Source organism: Hirundo rustica, chromosome 5 (assembly GCF_015227805.2).
Source record: "Hirundo rustica isolate bHirRus1 chromosome 5, bHirRus1.pri.v3, whole genome shotgun sequence".
Taxonomy (NCBI): Eukaryota; Metazoa; Chordata; class Aves; order Passeriformes; family Hirundinidae; genus Hirundo; species Hirundo rustica.
In genome coordinates, this window is record NC_053454.1 from 54906732 (window position 1) to 54926714 (window position 19983).

The 19983-nt window shown below is 42.8% G+C and overlaps 1 protein-coding gene across 3 annotated transcripts in view; it reads right to left on the reverse strand.

The window, feature by feature from the left end:
• ADGRL3 (adhesion G protein-coupled receptor L3) overlaps nucleotides 1-19983 on the reverse strand; it is a 479174-nt gene that overhangs the window by 161122 nt on the left and 298069 nt on the right. For all 3 annotated transcript variants that reach the window (XM_058420608.1, XM_058420609.1, XM_058420610.1), the window contains one exon: nucleotides 858-1658. In XM_058420608.1, the coding sequence (XP_058276591.1) occupies nucleotides 858-1658 (801 nt within the window). The remainder of the gene's footprint in view (nucleotides 1-857; nucleotides 1659-19983) is intronic.

Consider the following 19983-nt stretch of genomic DNA (forward strand, 5'->3'; position numbering starts at 1 on the left):
ATACTTTACTGTCCAAATTATATTAATTCTGCCTTTTTTCTTACTTTTTCAGCCTTTCAAAATACACAGTCCACCACAAGAACTACCCGATACTATGACCACAGGGTAGGCCAAGTCTTCTTACTAGTAAAGTGGCAACTGAATAATTGCAAAATTATGATGGAGTTGATAAAGGTAAGGGGATATACCTAAATAACTAACAGGAAAAAAAGTGGAATAGCTGGGAAACTTCTGGGGGCCAGATGATTCTCTAAGATAAAGTGTAGTAAATCACAGTAAGTCATGAAATGCTTTAAAAAATAAAGAGAAACTTTACAGAAAATAAAGCAAGAATTTAGAGGGCTTTGTTGACTCTCCTCCTGACTCGAGACACACACTTGTGGGTGCATGATCACACATTCAACTAGTCTCAGCTTCCCTAAAAAGACAAAACTCCCCAAGCTTAATGAAACCAAGTAATTTAAACTGGCAGGCAGTTTTCCTCCAGCTGCTTGCAACAACAACATCTTCCATGCTTTGTTTTGTCAAAATTCCTGCAGAAGGGAAAATGATCTGATGATGTACAAAGGAAATTTGATTCAGGAGAAAAGACTGTGAATAAAAGCAGGGGAAACTGTTTCAGGTTACTTATGTGTAGATTCTCCTTTGTCCACTTCATTTTAACTACGAAAAAAAAAAAAAAAAAAAAAAAAAAAAAAAAGATATTCTGCACATATTATTGTCTTAATAACCATTATAGGTCTGTGGTGGGGCTTTATTTACAGAAACTCCACCAGATCAGTAAGACAGGAGTGTAGTTCAACTTTACATGAAAAAATAAATACTAAAGACAAAAATTGAAATACTAAACGCCTTACCTGCTCTGCTGTCCAGCGGGCCAAAATCCAAGGAGTATTTTACAACATGATAGTTGTTCCATACGTACAGGAGGTTGTCCCGGGGATTATAATCCACAGCAGCAATGTACTGGTAGGAGTTTGGAAAGGGCACATCCACCATGCTATCCTTGCTTTGGTCAGTGTTATATATGTAGTCTATTTTATTCCCTGTGGCTTCATTGTCGTCATCTTCGTACACAGACTTCACCACATACAAAATCCCACAGATCATGAAGGCATTAGAAGCTGACCTCTTGTCATAGGCAGTATCCCACGTCCCTTCAATCCTTAACGTGTAAGGGTTCAACTGGCTAATGACTATTTTGCCATTGTTTTGTTCTGTTGCATAGATTACCCAGAGCCCGTTCTCATCCACGGCCAGGTCTATGTCGGACTTGCCTCCCCAGCGGTAGGGAGAGGTGTCGTGGTAGTTGGCGTTAGCGATGATCGCCTCCCCGCTCTTTATCCTTGTCCGCAAGTCGAACTTGACGATGTTCCTGGTCCGCTCCTTGTTGAAGAACAAAGCCCCGTCGTACACCACGAACCCTGTGCCGTCCACCCGGTGCGGCAGTTTGTAGGTCGTGGTCGGCCTCCCGGCGATGAAGTCGTCCTTGGAGGAGTATTCCGTCAGTGTGTCTGTCCGGTACGGCGTCCAGGGCATGTAGTAGATCTTGTCAGAGGCCTGCAGAGGGTCCTTGCACCAGGCGCCCGACTGGTGGTCAGACTCGAATAAGTGTTCGCTCTGGTAAACTCCTTTCAGCAGTCCAGGACAAAGAAAAACTGTCATAGGGGAAAAGAATTTAAAAGAAAAACAAAAGTTAATAGCGGTTCTGGCCCAAGTGTCTCAACAGCTTCTAGTCCCGGAGCAGAGGACACTTGAGATGAGAGGAAACCCAAGAGCAATGCCTTGTAGCTGGAGACTATCCTTCCAGCTGACCGCATCTCTGGAACAAGATCTGCTCCACCAAACTGGGCTTTTCCCCCCACCCTCTGCTTTTTCTATCAGCTGTGGCTTGTTTTCTTATTGCTTTTCAGATCTACTTTTACAGATATACTTACTTGGACCACTCGGTTTTGTAAACTCTGAAATGAGTATGTGCCCCCAAAGGATTTCTGGGTTTGTATTTCCAAATTATATTCTGCAGTGAATCTGTACCTACTAGGTGAAGGGCTAAACTCCGAGGGAATTGATCCACATATTTATTTGAACAGCCCACAGAAGAGTGGCCTAGAAATGGAAATAAGAGAAAGAAATTCCCATCCTTACAGCCCAAGTGATATTAAATATTTAAAGGATACCAACAGCAAAGCAGAGGCGAATCCCTTAGCAACTCAGAGTAGCGTTTAAAGCAAAGGGAGTTGGGGGGGAACACCCATCTGGAATATAACTAGAAATGAGATTTTCCAAGCTGCTACAGGACACATGAAACATGCAGTCCACACAATTAAAAACGAATGACATATGGATGCTGAAAGGAAAAGACAAGGAAGAAAGGAAGAAAGGAAAGAAGGAAGGAAAAGAATAAAGTTTGCTGGAGAGGAACCCAGTGTCTAGATTTTAATCAGTTAAAAAATGTCCTGTTAAATATAGTAGTAATTCAAACTTAAAAACATATACCTTCTATTGTTACATGAGAGGAGCACAGAGGAGCAGTTTGACTAACTGGGATGCTTTGCTGCTCAGACTTCGGGGAGGGCTGACAGGGGCCAGGGCACACCCAAAACCTGGGAAGGGGCTCAGCCGCTGCCTGGCTGACCTTGGCCCCACGGGAGCACCACCACCGAGGGGCCGGCTGCATGGATGGATGGATGGATAGATGGATGGGGAGGCAAGAGGAGGGATGCTGCAGAGCAAATCTGGCCCTCGCCATCCCCATCAGCACCATCCTGGCCTGGAGGCGCTGCACACGCTTCGGGGGGGAGAATATTGGCTGGTTATTTGGAACGCTGATCTCCGCGATCCGCGAGAGGCACAGTAACCGTGACGATGGGACAGGCGGCAGGGAGGCATGAAGAAGTATCCCACCGCGCGCTTCTGCCAGCACGGGGCTGGCAAGATGGGATCCCACATTCACACTTCCTGCTCGGAGCATAACTGGTTATTTTTTGTAAATGCAGAAATTGGTAATGTTGTCTGCAGAGCAAGAATGGGAGGAAAATCAGATTTAATAACCAGTATAAAATTATATAGATCCATTGGAGTCTAAGTAACCACACAGAGTTGCCGAAAAAGGGGTGCCTTTTCCAAGAGGCTTTTATGCCACGATAAGACATACTTATGCACGTACATAAGTATGCACACCTTCCAAATTCTTTGGGGGCAGGAAAATGAGTTATCTAAGCCTTTGAATAGAAATTTTATGGGGGGGAAAGAAAAAAAAAAAAATGGCACCGGTAAAAACTTTTCGGCAAATATGAGTTATCTGATGAAGTTGAGCAGCAGAGATACTAAATAAACTTTAACAAAAAGGTAGTGAGAATTAATGACAAAGTATTTCAACTAAAACGTTAAACTGTTAAATAACTTAGCCTATACATAAGTAATATATATATATATAATTTGAAAGGTATTTAATTACCTTTTTGTTCCACTTCTATTGTAGAGAGAGAGGTAAAGAGAGAAAGGAGAAAAGAGAATAGATTAATGGTACTGTATTGGCCAGGTACTTTTCTTTACCTCTTTCATAAGAAAAGGAAGATTTATTAATTTACTTTGGCATGTGAACATTTATATATATATAAAAACCTTTCCTCTGATATATACACTGGATAATATACAGACAAGCTGAACAAAATACAGATAAACTTTAACTTTAGAAAAATCTGGCAGAAGAAAAAAAAAGCCCAACACTTGGGATGTAACGAGCCCCCTGGACTCTACCTTGTCAGCAGCAACCTTGGACTAGTTTCATAGAGCAAACTGAAATACCCATAAAGTGAAACATGACTGATACGGCTTTAGGTATAGAATAAAAATTCCAGGGAGAAACTTTATATAATATACATCTTCATATATTTTGCCAAAATCCTGTAAAACAGAGATCCCTACCTAAAACAGGAGAATATTAACTTATGATGTGAAAAGAAAACTTAGGCGAGTCAAATGAAGCGTGTCCGTGGATGTTCGTAGACTTCTGTCCTTTGTCTTGGAGAAAGACACTTTAGTAAGAGTTGGAAGAAAGCACTGGAAACATTGCAGCACTTCTAAATACGATTCCAAAGATTCAGTGTTAATGAGACAAAAATATGTAAGCATTATTTTAAAAACCCAACCCCAGAACTTGCTGGATATTTTAATGTGGATTATTCACTGTGCATCATAACATTGCTGAAGAGACTGTGTCCCTTTGGACAAAGCCTCTTTCAGGTGGAATATATAAATTAAGTGCACTTATTTAGTCCTAAATAGTCAGTACTAATTTCTATACCTAACACCCTTCCTGCAAGAAAGTTTGGGGGTCCGCATCCAGAAGCCTCCTGCAGCTGTGGCACAGGCCCTGACTTCTTCCAGCATGGTGGGGACCCAACAGCTCCTGCACCCCCAGCCCTGCGGTTTGCTGCTTCCCCAGGGTTTCTTCCCCGCAGGAGTAAGAGAAGACAGGCCCCATGAAATACCAGAGGGAGAAGTGAGAACATGCCAGCAAACCAGGATGGCTTTGACAGCTGAGAGATCTCTGCTTGGAGAGGCGAGGCAGGAATGCAAAGGTGCGCATGCGTGCTTTGGTTTTGTTGCCCGGAGTTCACTCCAGCCCCTTCCAGACCGAGACACTTGCCAAGTGTCCTCTGGTGCTGGTGTTGCAAAGCTCCTTGCGTTTGAAAGTCTCGTTCCTTTGTATGGGAAATTGCAGGCTTGGAGGATGAACAATTTCAGGGTAGGGCTGCAAATGTTCTGGCTAGACATGTGGATCTACACATCCCTGTCCAGAGAGGCATACAGCTGGAGCCAACTGCAGCTCCCAGAACGAGTGTTTCCAAACTCCAACAGCCTTTTTTACCTGGGCTTTGATTCAGGCACCTTTCTACCTCATAACAAGTTAAGGTTGAAGGCAAATGTTTTCAACATGTGGCTGTCAGGGCTCTGGGGACCAGAGACAATGCATTTGAGTGCAATCTGGTTTTGCAAGGGAAGGAGCCAGCAAAATTAAAAAGCTCCAGACTCAGCAATCAGAGAAACCCACACACCACTTGTTCTCCCCATCCTGGGCTCTGGCTGGTCACAGTTAAGTAAGGTATTCAGAAAAGCACTAAATGTCCCTGGCAAAAGCAGGAAGGCAACATGACAGATCCCCAAATGTATGGCTTCACACTGATTCCCCTGGCTGATGGTATACAGTACCTCTGGCAGCATAGAAGGTAATAATTTACATTTCCAAATGCTCAAAAGCTTTTGTTATGCATTCAAACAACGTGATATTGTAATGTGGAGAGAGAGAAGCTTCCAGAGGAGATAATATATTTGTGACCAGCTGATCTGAGTGACCTGAAGCATTGATTACCCTTATTCTGAACAGCTCATATGTGTTATTAACACTCAGTGCCATATCCAGCTCTCTTAGAATTCCAAACACTGATGTGTTTTGGTGACCTTCTGAACGGTGATTCCATTGTATGTATTGCAAATACGTATTTTCCCTCTGCTAATTTAAGACTTAATGCTTTTGAATTTCAGTAATTACTCAGCTTATATCAGGGCACCATATTCTTCAGACAAGTTCCATGAGAAGCTTGGAGGATTTAGCTCATTGAACAATGTTAAAAGAAAGGGTCTAATTAGAGTCTGATTACCCCTTCAGCTACACAACATACCACTGCAAAACTGTCTCCCATAAAGTACTGGTAGAATTTTTTTAAAATTTTGCTCAGTTACAGACAATTTTACATCTTTGTAATGCCTGCGCCAGTCTACAGATTTTAAGTACTGATGACAGCACAGAGTGGACCTTACTTTCCTACACAGATCTACAGAAAAAAACCCCCAGGCACACACAGCTTTTACTCTTATAGTGAAATCTCCCATTCCTGTTGTCACTGCATGGGAGGAGAACAAGGATATTTCACCTTGATTCCCTACTGTGGTTGCCAGTGCCATTGACTTCAACAGCACCAGAGGCCATAAAGAAACCAAGGACCACTTGCTATGTCTGAGGGGAGTTACTAACAAGACTTTCCACATACACTGACTTTCTCATGATTCTTTAGATGGAAGGAAAACTGAGGACAGCGTGCAATCATGAGGCATTACAGCCTGTCCCCAAGCAGACTCCTGCCACCCGTTCAGAGAAACTGCACAAAAGCATTAATTAAATGCTCTTAGTATTGCTGTGTCGAGGCTCTGAAAACACACTCTGGCACAATTAACACTTGAACAACATTAACTGCTCATTTTCTTACTGCCACATTGAATTGCACTCAACTATTTAAGGCACAAGCACACAGTGGCAGAAACACATAGAGAGCTGTCTCCCTGGCACTGCTTCAAACCCACACAACAGCAGCACAAAACTCCTGGGGGAGAAAAAAAAAAAAGTGAGTAAGGGAGTGTTAAAAGGCAATTTCAAAAACAGTGCAAAAATTTGTGCCCTGTACTTTGCTAGTTGTTTGTTTCCTTTTTTTTTTTTTTTTCTGGGGCAGATGTTTAGTAGTGGAATAAGTGACATCCACTTCCTGCTCCTGTCCTTCACAGATCTGATTGATTTAACATACTCAGACTAATAATTAATACACTCAGCACTAAACACATAGTTAATGACAAAACAGAAGGACTAAAAATCCCAGGGTTTTGAGGCTGACCTTAGTAGCACAAGCTGCAGCTTCTCAGCCATGCTGAGAGTGTTTTTCCTGCCAGATGTGGCCACTGCATCTTTTACCCATAACCAACTTGCCCACATGTGTAGGCAGGTGAAGCTGGAAAGCAATTCATGTGTTTCTCCCTAACACACAGCCCCATCTATGGGTCCTAGGTTGGACAGGGACATGTTTGAGAAGTTGTAAATCTACCAAGGCACCCCAAAGCATGCCCGTGTAGAGCCTGCTCACAGGTGAAGGTGGTCTCCTTTTTCAAAGGCATGGTTGAGTCCTGGAGTGACAGTAAAAAAAAACAAAACAAGAGAGATGTTCAAAGTTCAGGACAGCAGCAGATCTGAAATAAAAAAAAACCTTAAACCCAGGGAATGGAAATCACAGAATCACCAAATGGTTTTGGTTGGAAGGGACCTTAAAGATTATCCAGTTCAAACCACCCAGCAATGGGCAGGGACACATTCTATTATGCCAGGTTGCTCAAAGCCTCATTAAAATATAAAAAAAACTTTTTTAAAAAAATAATTTACATTTCAAACCCACTCAACCCCCATACATGGTTCACCGGAAGAAAAGCTAAGAGCTAGCTCGGCATTCATATGACATGTTCTGGCAACCTGAAGTTCAACATGCTGCAGACGTACCCATCTCTGCTTCTTTTTCTTCTCCCCACACATAATTAAAGTGACAAAAGAGACCACACAGCCAAGCTCAGCACTCACTCTGCGCAGCACAGACACAAAACAAAGTACATGGCACCATTTCTCTCATCCTCCCACTCCTTTTAGGAAAGCCTGGGGTCCCATTGCAGTGCAGGTGGGCAGTCACCAGACCCCAGATAATGGGAACACAGACACATCCACTGCAGCAAGCTGTAGCCAGCGGAAGGCCAGATGATATTTTGCCTCTAGGCAAAGGAAACCAAACAGCAATACAATGGTCTTTGGATTCGCTCTCTCCACTGCAACTGTCCTCTCTACAGAAGACACAGTGAGCAGCCTTTGTCCCCAGCCTCCACATCAAGCTGTCCCCAGGCCACAATTAAACTCCAGGCCTGTCAGTCCCAGTGAAACACCCATTTTCTGAGCTTTTAATGTGAAAAGTTTGAATTTGCAACAGGAGAAAACCTCATGAGTCTTGGCTCAGGAGCAAACACAGAATGGAAGAATTAGGTTTTCTAAGACTACTTTACAGATACATACTACTATTGCTATTTTTCCATTTTTTGCCGCCAAGTCTTCCTTTACTTTGATTTTTCTTTTTTTCCTCAACATGACGGGTTTTCTAGAACATATTTAAATGGAGAACAGACCCCATTAACATTACCAGAATTTGCTGTCCAAGAGAAACCTGACACTTGAATGTAAAGTGCTCAGACTTTCATTCTCCAGCCAGAGGAATGAAGAAATTATTCTTATCAAGTATATCACCATGAATTATCTTTCCTGTGGCTGACAATTTCTCTTATGAAAGAACATTCAACCTCAAGCCTCTCTGATGGAGTTCTCCACCAGACAAAAATTATTCTGCAAGCTAAGCTTTAAAGTTTATTTAGGTTTAAACTATTACAGTGGTGGGAGTTATTTTATAACATTATTTTAAGGTTTCAGTAAACAGAGTGCTTCCTTCTTCTTGGCTATACGTAACGTATACGTATGTGTGCACATTAGACTCTCTCCTATTATGATGGGAAAAAATTGCCTGGATTTATTACACAAGACCCATGCCTGCCTATTACAGCAAATGAAGAGTTAATCCTTTATTTAATAAAAGGGAGCAATAATCTCCCTTGCTCAATTTTCATATACTATCCAAGCACCGATAAACAAAGGTGCTCTAAAAGTACTTTGTGCTACAATGGCTTCATGTAACACATTCCCCAAATTATCACCTTCTAATTAATTCTGCTGTGAACTACAGAGACTGGAAATGTCAATAATCTATGCTTTCATGAACCACAAGCTAAATTAGATCCTTAAATATGGTATCTATAGATCTGCAGAAATCAAAGCTGTCGCTTCTCATAAGTGGATTTTTTTTCCTCCTTAGATTTCCATTCATCTGATAAATTTGTGAAACCTTTCAAACCATTAATTTGGGCTTCCTTAAAATGTCAGTGCTTTCAGTCTGCTTTTTAATACATAATAACTAAATTTAATAGATGTTCACTAAAATAAAACTAAGGATTATTAATGTTAAAACACCTGTCAGTGTAACTTAAAAGTCATCAGGACCCAGGAAACCACTAATATACATTAAGTCTTGTCCACTAGAGGTTTCTGTGAGATGAAAAAAGTGATGGCTTCCTACAAAATTGCCTTGTGTATTATAGATCAAACTTCAGGCTATTTTGGGAGAAAGCCATCATTTTGTTAAGACATTCATATAATGGATGACAGGCATCAGAGGCCCAAGCTCTCGTATGGACTCTCCCACAAAACCAAAGTAATAACAAATGCTTTTCCATGGCACTGTCCCCTTGGGGCAAATTTTCTTTGAGCTTAAATGCAGTTACCTCATTTCTTAATTTTAGGTACCAAAGCACACACACACAAAAAATTACGCCTTTAAATATTTTTTAAAGAGAAAACCAAAAATCTCTCCTGCATAAAGCAAATGAAACTTGGGGATTCTGAGTTTTGGGATTAAACATATGGATGCTGTGCGCTTGGTCCTGCAAGAGGAGCAAACAACGAGCTGGTTCTCAACTATTTTGCAAACATTTGGATTTCCTGATATTCTGTGAATAATTTCTATTCTTTCTTTGCCTCTCTCCTCTCATTATTATTCCAGGTGGCAGTCACAGTGACTGGCTTCTCTGAAGAAGCAGACACTTAATCAGCTTCAGCAGATACTGAATGTGATTGTGCTGCACTTCTAAATGTATTATTCCAAGAGATAAATATTTTTTTCTCAAGTAAAGATAATTCACTTAAGATATAATAAGTCCTGAAATATACTGCACTGGAAAGAAAAGAAGCAGCAGGAATTGTTATATTCAAAGTTCATCTTCAGAAGGAATATCTGATTTTTTAATGTGTATAAATCTCTTTTGTAAATGAGATTTTATGTTTAGAGCCCCATTTCAAAGATAAAGTGACCTAAAAAATGAATTAATCCCTGAATATGGGAAACAAAAAATTTGTTTATGCTAGTCAAACTGTTTGTCAGAGAACTGGCTACCACTCACCACCCTCACAAAACAGACAAGTTGCCCTCAACTTCTTGTGCACCAGAATTTTCCTTTTACATTTGCCAATTAAAAAAGAAGCCGCAAGATGAGTGAGCACGAGAGGGGAAGAAAAAAAAAAAAAAGGCATGTACAAGAACTGTGCAAAATTCAATTAGGGCTACAGGTCATTCAGCCAAACTTTCCTGGCAGTTGGCCTCATATTGTTTCCAGCACAACAGCAGATGAGTGAGCTGCCATTAAATTACAGCAGAATCAGCCACCTGGACATCACTCTCTCACTAAAAAAAAAAAAAAAAAAAAAAAAAAAAAAAAAAGCAAAAGAAGTGAAAGCACAGCTCCAGAGAGGGAGGTAAGCACTGCAGGGCTGACTCTGCAGCACTTGTTCTGTGGCTGGCTCCTGCTGCCAGTGAAGAGCCTGATGCTGAGCACCCATCAGCCTTTTGCAACACAGATCCGCAGTAAAGGACGAACGAGATGTGGAGATCCAGTCCCCCCAACAGAGACATGAATTAAACTTCATCCAGGCTGTAAGCTTCTTTATAAAATGGGAGAGAGGCATTACTGTGCATTACTTACAGCTTTAAGCCTAAACAAGTTTAAAAAAAAAAAAAAAAAAAAGGAAAAAGACAGCTGAGCTTTTCCCCAGCACATTTATTTAACAGCGCCCTTCTGAAAAGGGTCTGGGGGCAAACTGAGTTTTCCAAGACGCTGCTCCCCTCCATCAAGAAAGGGTTCTGTGCACATAGAGGTGGACCAAGAGGTGCGAGCAGCAGGGTTTGATGCTCCAGGGCTGCTAACTGTGGTTTTTGAGGGCAGGAACATCCATTTAACTCCCAGTACTGCCAGCTCAGCCCAGGAGTGCTCAGAGACAGGGTAAGGAGAGACAAACTGACAGAATGGTTGAAGACCCACAACAAAACAGCTGTTTGGGAAACAAATAATCTGGTAAAATCTAACCCTAGAAAGCTCTTGTAATCAAGTTTGACTCTAGGTCTTACTCCCTTTGCCCATTCAGCCATTGTAACTGAGTCAGGCAAATAGACTTGGATAACCACACCACTTGTTTCTCCTTTTGAGATTTCAAATGCACAGGAATATGGCATATCTAGGCAAATGTATTTCAAATGCACATGGCATATCTAGGCAAATGTAGCTAACTAGGAATAATTATTATTTTCATGTGTTTTTTTTTAATATATATATATATATATATATATATATATATATACACACACACATATTTCTTGCCTCCTTACCTGACTTTAAAATGAAAGAAATCCTGAAGTCTCTTGAAGATTTGTCCTCATCCAGGAAAGAGCTAAACCTGAGATGTCAAAAGCCTGACAGAGCCATCGAGGCAAACATTAGATGTCTTGCCTTAAGCAATAGGTGGGAAAGGGAAAATATCTTAGGTGGGGGAGCACTGAATTAAAGCTCCATGTTTTTCAGTTCGATCTCTCTCCAAAGAGGAATAAACTGTTTGTCATCCTGCCAGCTATGAGACTAGCTATAAAATAATAGATTCCACAGGCCCAAATGAGGCTAATCATGATTGCCAAGGCATGTCTGAGCTGTGAGAAGTAAGTGAAATCTGATGCTCTTCAGAGAAAACATTTATTGAAAAGCTCTTTGCTCTGCAATAAGCCTTGGCAGTTCTCTCATGTCTTGGAGTATCTACCATATTTCTCATTTGATTGCAAGGCATATTGCTGACAGCAGCTGCTATGGCTGAGTTTCCTTTAATAACGCTTTGGTAGGTAAAACACCGCTTCTTTTTAGCTATTGAGAGAACGGTCAGGAAGGATTTCGTATCAATTGCCTCTGTCAATAGTACTTATTCTTAAGTGTCTCCAACTGGATGCTGTAGTAAAATGCCCATCAAAATCAGAAAAGGATTTCCACAAAGACAAACAAAGTGACACGTTTGTTTTCCCCTCTACAAATTGGCAAAACACCTACAAAGTAACTGGAGAGGTGGGATTTTACTGCAACCACTTTGGAGAGCCAGTGAAGAGCAGGGGAAGGAGATGTTGAGACTTCAGACTGGTCCTTTGGAACAGATTTTACAATCTGGTGTAAATTTTAACAACATCTGCTATTTAAAAAGAGAAGATGAGAAAAGGAACCAAGGCGTGCCTTCTAGCATTTTCAGGCTAAAGTAATTAACACAAGTGTTCTGTATGTGTGTGTGTGCGCGCACATATGTGCACATATGTAGAGGAGTGGCTTCCAACATTTTAGGATTTAAATAATTAACCCAAGCGTGTGTCACACGCACATACGCTCACATGTGCACCGCAAAGATACTGGCACAGCTCACACTTCGAGGCACATTCCTAAAACACGCTAAAGGAAATGATTCCGACACATCCCATCTACAGATCGCTAAGGCAAGTATTGCAGAAAACTGCTTGGGAGCCTTCACTTCATCTTCTCCTTCGCTTCAGCCCTCAGTACCCAGAGTCAACCAAACCGCAGCTGAGAGGCAGATGTTTCAGAGGAGATCATGCACTGATGAATTGAGAAAGGCTCCCACGCCTTTTCCCCAGCTCACGCTCCAGATGTACGGGGGGATGGGAGGGATTTCGCACACGCCTTCGCGGTGTAAGGCAGACGGGCACGGCCACCTCCTCGAGAGGTGGGGAGCAGAAGGACACGCTGAATGTCACAGGGTGTCCCCCCTCAACACCCCTCTGTGCTGTGCACAGGCATCCTCCTCTCCCCACCCTCTTCCCTCGTCTCCCCGCCGCACCGAGCACTCATTCATCCCTGCCCACCCTCACGCATCTGGGGAGCTGAGCGAGGAGCGGTAACGATGCCGGGGGTCCCTGCAGGGCTCTGCGACAAGCCAGCCTGCCACCAGCCGGGGATGCCGCGCAGGCGGAGGGGACAGGCTGGCGCTGGGGGCATCCACCGAACCAAGCACGCGGGTAAAGCCATTGAGGGAGCACCTCCGCCAATGTGCGCTCTGAGCCCAAGCGAGAACAGAGAACCCCTTATGGGTTTCAGGATTCGGCTCCCCATCGCTTGAATGCAGAGCTAAGAGGGATGACATTGTATTTTATACTTATTTCTAATGGATAAAGTACTGATATAAAGCAGGAATGAACTGTCACTTTAAAGGAATACATCTGAGACCTTTAACTTGCACAGGTATATTCAGTGAAGTAAAAATATTATTCTGCTTGGGAGAACCACAAATTACAGCAATAAAATACGTGCAGTGAATATGTAGAAATTTCATACTATTTGAAATGAACGGAATATTAGGCACCGCTAAGACCTACCATTTCACAAAAAAAAGAGACTACTTTATTTCTAATTTAAAGCATAAGAATTTATGAAGGTTGAGGGAAGTATTCTGTGTGCTTTTGTAACAGCTTAACTTCTAATGTATTATATATTCAAAAATTAGGATCCTTGAGGCTCTTGAACATTATTTACTGTGCAGATTATTGGAGCGGTCAGTGTGTGGTGCCCTCTCTATTTCATAGCCAATGCAGCTATTTCACCATGGCATCAATAGATATTAAAAAAAAGAAAAAGTAAAAAAAAAAATCTTGCTTAAAAAAAAAAAAAGTGACAATGAAACACACTCATGCTGCTATGAGATAATTCAATAAATCTGTCTACTTTGCTATGGCTTAGTTTTTATGTAAAACAACACTTACTTATCTTGCTAAATTCAAAATGGAAAAAGAATTAAGGGTGAGGTTCAGTTTTCAGTCCAGCTTTTAGTAATCTGGAAATAGGAAACAGTGTTAAAATGGACCCTTAAAAGATCTAGGGGACAGAGCCAGATGCCAATGCCTATGTCTGCTTCACATAAAAATGCCCTTTCTCTCTTGAAATCCCTTTTGGACAATTTTGATGACGTAAAACCTCAAAAATCAAATTATCACACTGCCAGAAATTCCCAGAGGGGCATCAATGGGGCCATGCTGATATGGTGAACAGAGGACTCAGCCTTTTCCTTTCACTGCATCCTGTTCTCCTCTGCATCCAAGAGGACTCATCCAACAGATCTGATGGGATTGTGCCATGGCCTGAACCCACACACAGCACAAGCACAGCTTACAGCATCTCTCGGGAGAGGAGATTCAGCTTCCCACCAAATTCCTAAATAACTTTGGGGGCGAGGGAGAAGAGCTTTTGAGAGGAGTTGGGCCATGCAGACATACAGTAAGAAAGGCTGGTGAAAAGGGCATAAACTTGGAAGCAAAACAGCTTAAGGAGCATCACCATTAATACCAGTATGGAAACACAACCTCAAGAGCATCTGCTGACACCTATCTCAACCATTAGCCATCACAGGTCATTGCTAACCTGGTCTGCTTTTTCCGTGTTCTCCTTCCAGACAGAGGACACCAGCTTGATAACAACCCATTCTCCTGGCAGTGACAGCAAATCACAAATTCAGATCATACCCAGGCACAACCCCACAAAGGTTTAATCAACTGTTTGGCCTCAGTATGCTTCTGAAAGGCTGGGATGTTGTGCCTCTCCCTCACAACCTGAGGGCAAGAGGAGAGAGAAGCTCCTCCTTTGGTGAGGAGCTCTGGGTAGCCAATCCCCTTGCCAGAAACTCATGTGGAATCTTTCACAAATGCATACTTCTATAAAAATTTAAACAACTTTCAGTGCATTACTATGTTCTCTTTGAGCTAATGCACAAAATAGAAGAAATAAGAAGAAAGTCCTCATGACAGCTCTACCTGGGTTGACTGAGGTAGAAGACCTCATCTTTAGCTCCACAGACATTAGTCTAAATTAGAAGACCAACCCATTTTTAGAAGGGGCTCTGATTTAAAGAAGCAGGTACTCCAACAGCTGTTTCACAAGAATTATGGCCCGTATCTTGGTTCAACACTGATGTTTGTGCTAACAGCACACCATGTGCGTGACACAAGACACAGAGACAGGACAGAAGTGTACATGTTACTTTATCTGAGACACTGCCCTTCTCTGGAAGCTGTTAAGATGGAGTTTCTGGGGGCTCTTGGCAGCTGGTGCTGTCTCTTCTGGGGCCACACAAACAGAGAAAGAAAAAGATGGACGGGACAGCTCTGGTGCTGTGGGGAACCTTCTGGCCAAGGCTACAGCATTGGTCATGTCACGGCCAGCAGGCAAGAAATGCAAGCAGGAAGTAGCCAGCTTTGTTGGCCCCTGGATCTTTTAGTGGACCTGCCAGTTTGAAAAATACACCTTTGACTGATGGCTTCTGGACTCTTTGTTCAATGCAAAGAGTGGGTGCTACAAAGCTCCCTTCAAACCACACTCAAGCAAGAAGTACTTCCATTTCACAGATAAGGAAGCCAACACAAATGCCAACACCTTGAAACTCTGGCAGAGCAAGGAGCAGTGGCCTGGGACAGCTGGCCAGGAGTTTAATTCACTGTCCATTAACTTACAGCAATTCTTAGTTCACAAACTCTCTAGGAATATTATCACTCCAATTTTCAAGGTGACAAAAGGGGGAAAACCAGGGATTTTTGCCATTTTCTCCAAGTCATGCCACAAAACCAGAGGAAACCGGGACCAGGTGCTTGTGGCACAATTTGTAGTGAATTAAGCGAAATGAAACTGCGTTTGACATATGCACAGCTGTGAGTGAACACAAGGACAGGAGAAATATGTTCAGTGCAAAACTAAGATGACAAGTCTGATACATCAGCGCTCCTCACAGATCTGCATGTCCCACAATAAACCTCCATTTGCTAAACATGTCTTTTTCTTCCTGAAGCAAAAGTGGAGCCAGAAGAAAACAGCCACAGCATGAACAGCAAGAGCACATTAAAATCTCTTTCTATTCCCTTTATGTTTTGGGGGGAGGGCAGGGATGGTGGTAAGAAAACTAAGTTAAAAAAAAAAACAAAAAAACACCACCACTAAACAAAACAGCATAAAAACACTACCTAAATAGGTGGTTTAAAATCATCTATTATTTCCATCCAAAGCCACATCCCCCTTTGGATCAGAACTGTAATTCTGTCTCAGGAAACTTATCTCACTGCTTACAATTCTGGTCATCTCTGACTGCATCACAACCAAATATAGAGGGAAAATAACAGCCAAAAGGAACAGGCCTCATCTTTAGAAAGCAAGGCGTGAAACAATCACTTCATTACTTACATTCAAAGGAAAAAAACGGCTAATTTAAAAACTCCATACATATTCTCAGCTTGTCATGCTGATTCCCTTAGGCGAAGGCCTTGAAAAGTAGAAAGTATTTTGTTCATACTTGCCTAAGTTTAAAAACTAATGAAAAGACTAATGTAATGTAAAAAATTCCTAAAATACTGGGGGAGAAAGCTGGCGTTTTCATGGATATACCTTGTGTTATGTTCCTCTTAATCCTGTTTTAAACATAAGTAACACAGATGTTGCCAAACTGCTTATCTGAACACGTCTGTTTTGCACGCTGGGATTCATAATTTACTCAGAATTGTGGATCCACAAGCCAGTGATAGTATTTCCACTGTGGGGGACACTGCCACGATGGCAAAGATACCAGATGAGGCAATGTCCTGTTATTTTTGATGGTACTTAGCCTGCAGCAATATGCCAGGGCCAAAGCAGAAATGGGCAGAAGTCCACTACTAAGTGAGAAAAGACTGTTCTCCCAACAGCTTGCAAGCTAAACAAAAAACATAGCTAAGGTGAATTAAGGATTGATTAACATTTCCATTTGGGAACAGTGGCAGGAAAATATTACCTACTTTGTCCAAGGAAGCTTTGGCAGAGCTGGAAAATGGCACCAAAACTGGCTTCCTTTGCTTTAACCATAGTCCCAAATCAAGTGTGAAAACCTGCAAGCATAAGGAATAAGCACGGATGCTTTCCTCAAGGCATGATCACTGCAAATGCAGCTGTCAGCATCCTTCCAGTGTGCTGTGTGCAGCCTGGCAAGGTCACCTTGCCCAGGTCTTTTTAAGGATGGCTGGCAGAATACAGGATGCTGGCCTCCCTTTAGACAGACAGTAAACACATATAAAGAGAGACTTTTTCTTTTCCTCTAGTCCCACAGGTTCAATGTTGCAAACTCCTGTGGATGAGATCTGCTCAGGAGAGAGGATGCAAGCTCTGGACACTGATGTCTTGTCAATGAACTCTGAGCCACCTTCTCAGCTGTGCCCCCTGTCCGGGTGCCTGTCTGCCATCAGCAGAGTCTGCTGGAGAATGTCTGGTCACAGGGAGATCTGCTCTAAGGAACTGAGAAGGTTTGTCTCTTTACAGCTTTGTTTTCAGGTGCTGGCTTACAAACTGGCCAAGCCCTTCCCAGTGACAGCCTCCCCATGGATCTGACTCTACGCCTGAATTCATCAAGCAGCAGGAGGGAGAAAAGTGTGTAAGAAATGCTCCTCTGTGCCCCTCAGAGGAAGCAACATCAAAAGCTGTTTCTCTTCCTTTGAGAGCTGTGCCTGGCCTCAGTCCTTCCAAGGTTAAACTCCCAGAAACCAGCTGCACTTTGGAAAGCCATCTTTTTAAAGCTGGTGCACAACACAGCTGCTCCTCTTTTACACACGCCAGGTCCCAAAAGGAATGTCTACAACACAGACCATGGCCTAAGGGCCCACTGCCTTCTGGTCACACTTCAACCCCCCATGATGCTGGCAAAAGCTCAGAAGCTGCTCACCCCAGCACCCTGCGGTCAGGGCAGCTGTCTTTGCATGAACCTGCTGGTGGTGCCCATCCCACGAGCAGGGACAGCCAAGGGGCTGACAGCTTCATCTCCACCAGCACTGTTACCACTAGTGAGCCATTGTCAATGAGGTCTGAGGCAGCTGGGCATGGGAACAGGGATGCTGCTCGATGGGCACCAAATACAGGGAAACAGCAGGGGGTTGGAGCCACACCCTCCTACAAATGGTCCACAGCTGTCACCATCCTTCCTGTCTCTAACAACAGAGCACCAGGGCATTTGGTGTCCTTACTGATGATCTTTCTGATCAGTAAGCTGATGTCTGCACAGGCAGAAGGCTCTTAGGTTGCAAGGTAAAACAAAACTGGAAGCAGATTTGCATGTACACACTTGCTGTAGAGCTGCACCAGAGTGGCAGAAGCCATAGTGGGAGAGGAAACGTGCCTCACATCCACCACCAGAGCTGCACCAGCTTGAAGTGACTCTGAATAAAGGCCTTACTGTTTCCTTTCCTAGCAATGCCAGCAGAGGCCAAGGATCTCAAAGATGCCACCTTTAAAAACACACAGGCCACAACCACAAGAAAGTGGAAAATACAACAGCAAGAGCTGGAGTTCAGGATCACCGAGAGACAACACTGGGGAGGCATTCACTGCGGGGAAGAGCAAAATGAGATGTTTAGCTGCTTAAGGAAAATAAATGCCAAGATAGACAGGCACCAGTGGGGCACAGCCAGTTAGGCCCTTTGTTATGTTCTCAGCTTCCCCTGACCAGGACTGCAAGGGTAGCCTAATGCGATGAGGCATGTGACACGCACACAATGGCTTCAGAGTCACAAGACTCTCTACTCCGAATTTTCCTACTTGTAACAGCAGGAATCTACCCATTAGATTATACAAAATGTCATGTAGTGTAAGCATGCTGTGGAGACTGAGATAAAAAAAAATAAACAAACCCAAAAACCCCTGCCTCCTCATCCTCCTCGCTCCCCCTCTCCCTTCTCTCAGGAGGCAGTGAGATGCAGTTCCTCCCAGGAAAGGGTTAAACAGCTCTGCAAAGCACATCTTGCCTCCCCTGGTTGTACTTGGTGTGCAGAGAGGACTCCAGCTCTCAGCAGTGCTGTCCTTGGGGAGGAGCCCCAGGAGTGGCTCAGCACGCCAGTTTTTGTTGCTTGCTTTGTTAATAAATCTAAAGGGGACTTTGGGCTTTACAAAGCAGGTCAGGGAAAGCTGCTGCTCACAAAGTCAACAGTGGAAAATGGCACTGCCGCACACAATATCATCACGCCTGGGACCTGAGCGTGCAGAATGCTGAGCTTGTTGACTGTAATCACAATTTCTGCTTTGTTTTCCAACCTTTTGCCACAAAACAGCTATGCTCCACAAAAGGAAAGCTGAGACGGAAAGGAGAGGCCACCAGGTTAGGGCATAACTGGGCTTCCTCCTGGACCATCAGGATTCATCCAGGTCACACCCAGGCAACACAGAGTTTGCAATCATGACCTTCTCTGGAAATTACAGCTTTGCTTCCCTGTTAAAATGTTTTATCCCACAATGATTTTGCAGCTCCGTGAAGCATTCCTGATTAGATTTTCAACACTGTTACACATGAGGTCTCTTGTACAGAATGATATCCATACAGAAAATGTGAGGATCACCATTCAGCAGTTTTCATTGCATATTTCAAAGGAAAATAGAAAGAGAAAAACCGTATTTATATATAAAAGATAATTTTGACATGCTCTTTGAAAACAAGGCTTTTTTTTTTTTTTTTTTTTTTCCCCACAAGTGCATTTAAGCAAACAAATGTACAAATGAAGCTTTTTTAAGAGTGAAAAGTATCTCCTAGCACCACGCACACTCAGAATCTGTAAGCCAAAATTAAAATCATCTACAGCACCATCACAGGGTATTGCACTGCAGTTTTAAGTAAAACAAAGAAGGAACAGAAATTTTTCAACTGGTCCAAGATTAGAACTGGAGATAGGAAAGATGCAAAACAAAAATTAATTCATGTGAGGCAAAGTCTTCTACTAGACATTTTAAAGACAGCGAGGGAAGATAGGAGGAAAGAGATACATTATGACCAAACTAATCTAAACAGGAACAATGTGGAGTCTATTAGCTTTTCTAAAAGCAATATCCAGCAGCTAGAGGAATGTAGAGTGAGATTTCATACCCAGGGAATAGAAATGCAGCCGGAAGCACCAACATCACACTGTAAAGCCAAGACCACGTTTCCTTCCAAAATGCAACGCAAGAGAAGTCAGGCCATCAGCAAGAGGAAAACAGGACTGATGAAAAGCCCTGCAGGTCTTGCCCTCCCTTCCCTACACCTTATATTGCAACACACCCAAACTAAGAATGAAACACCTACACATAGCTGGTCCCTATGACCCACAGAATCATGGAGAGCTTGCCTTTCCTTAGAATGATATATGGCAAGTAACAACATCCCTTCAAGTGTTCCTC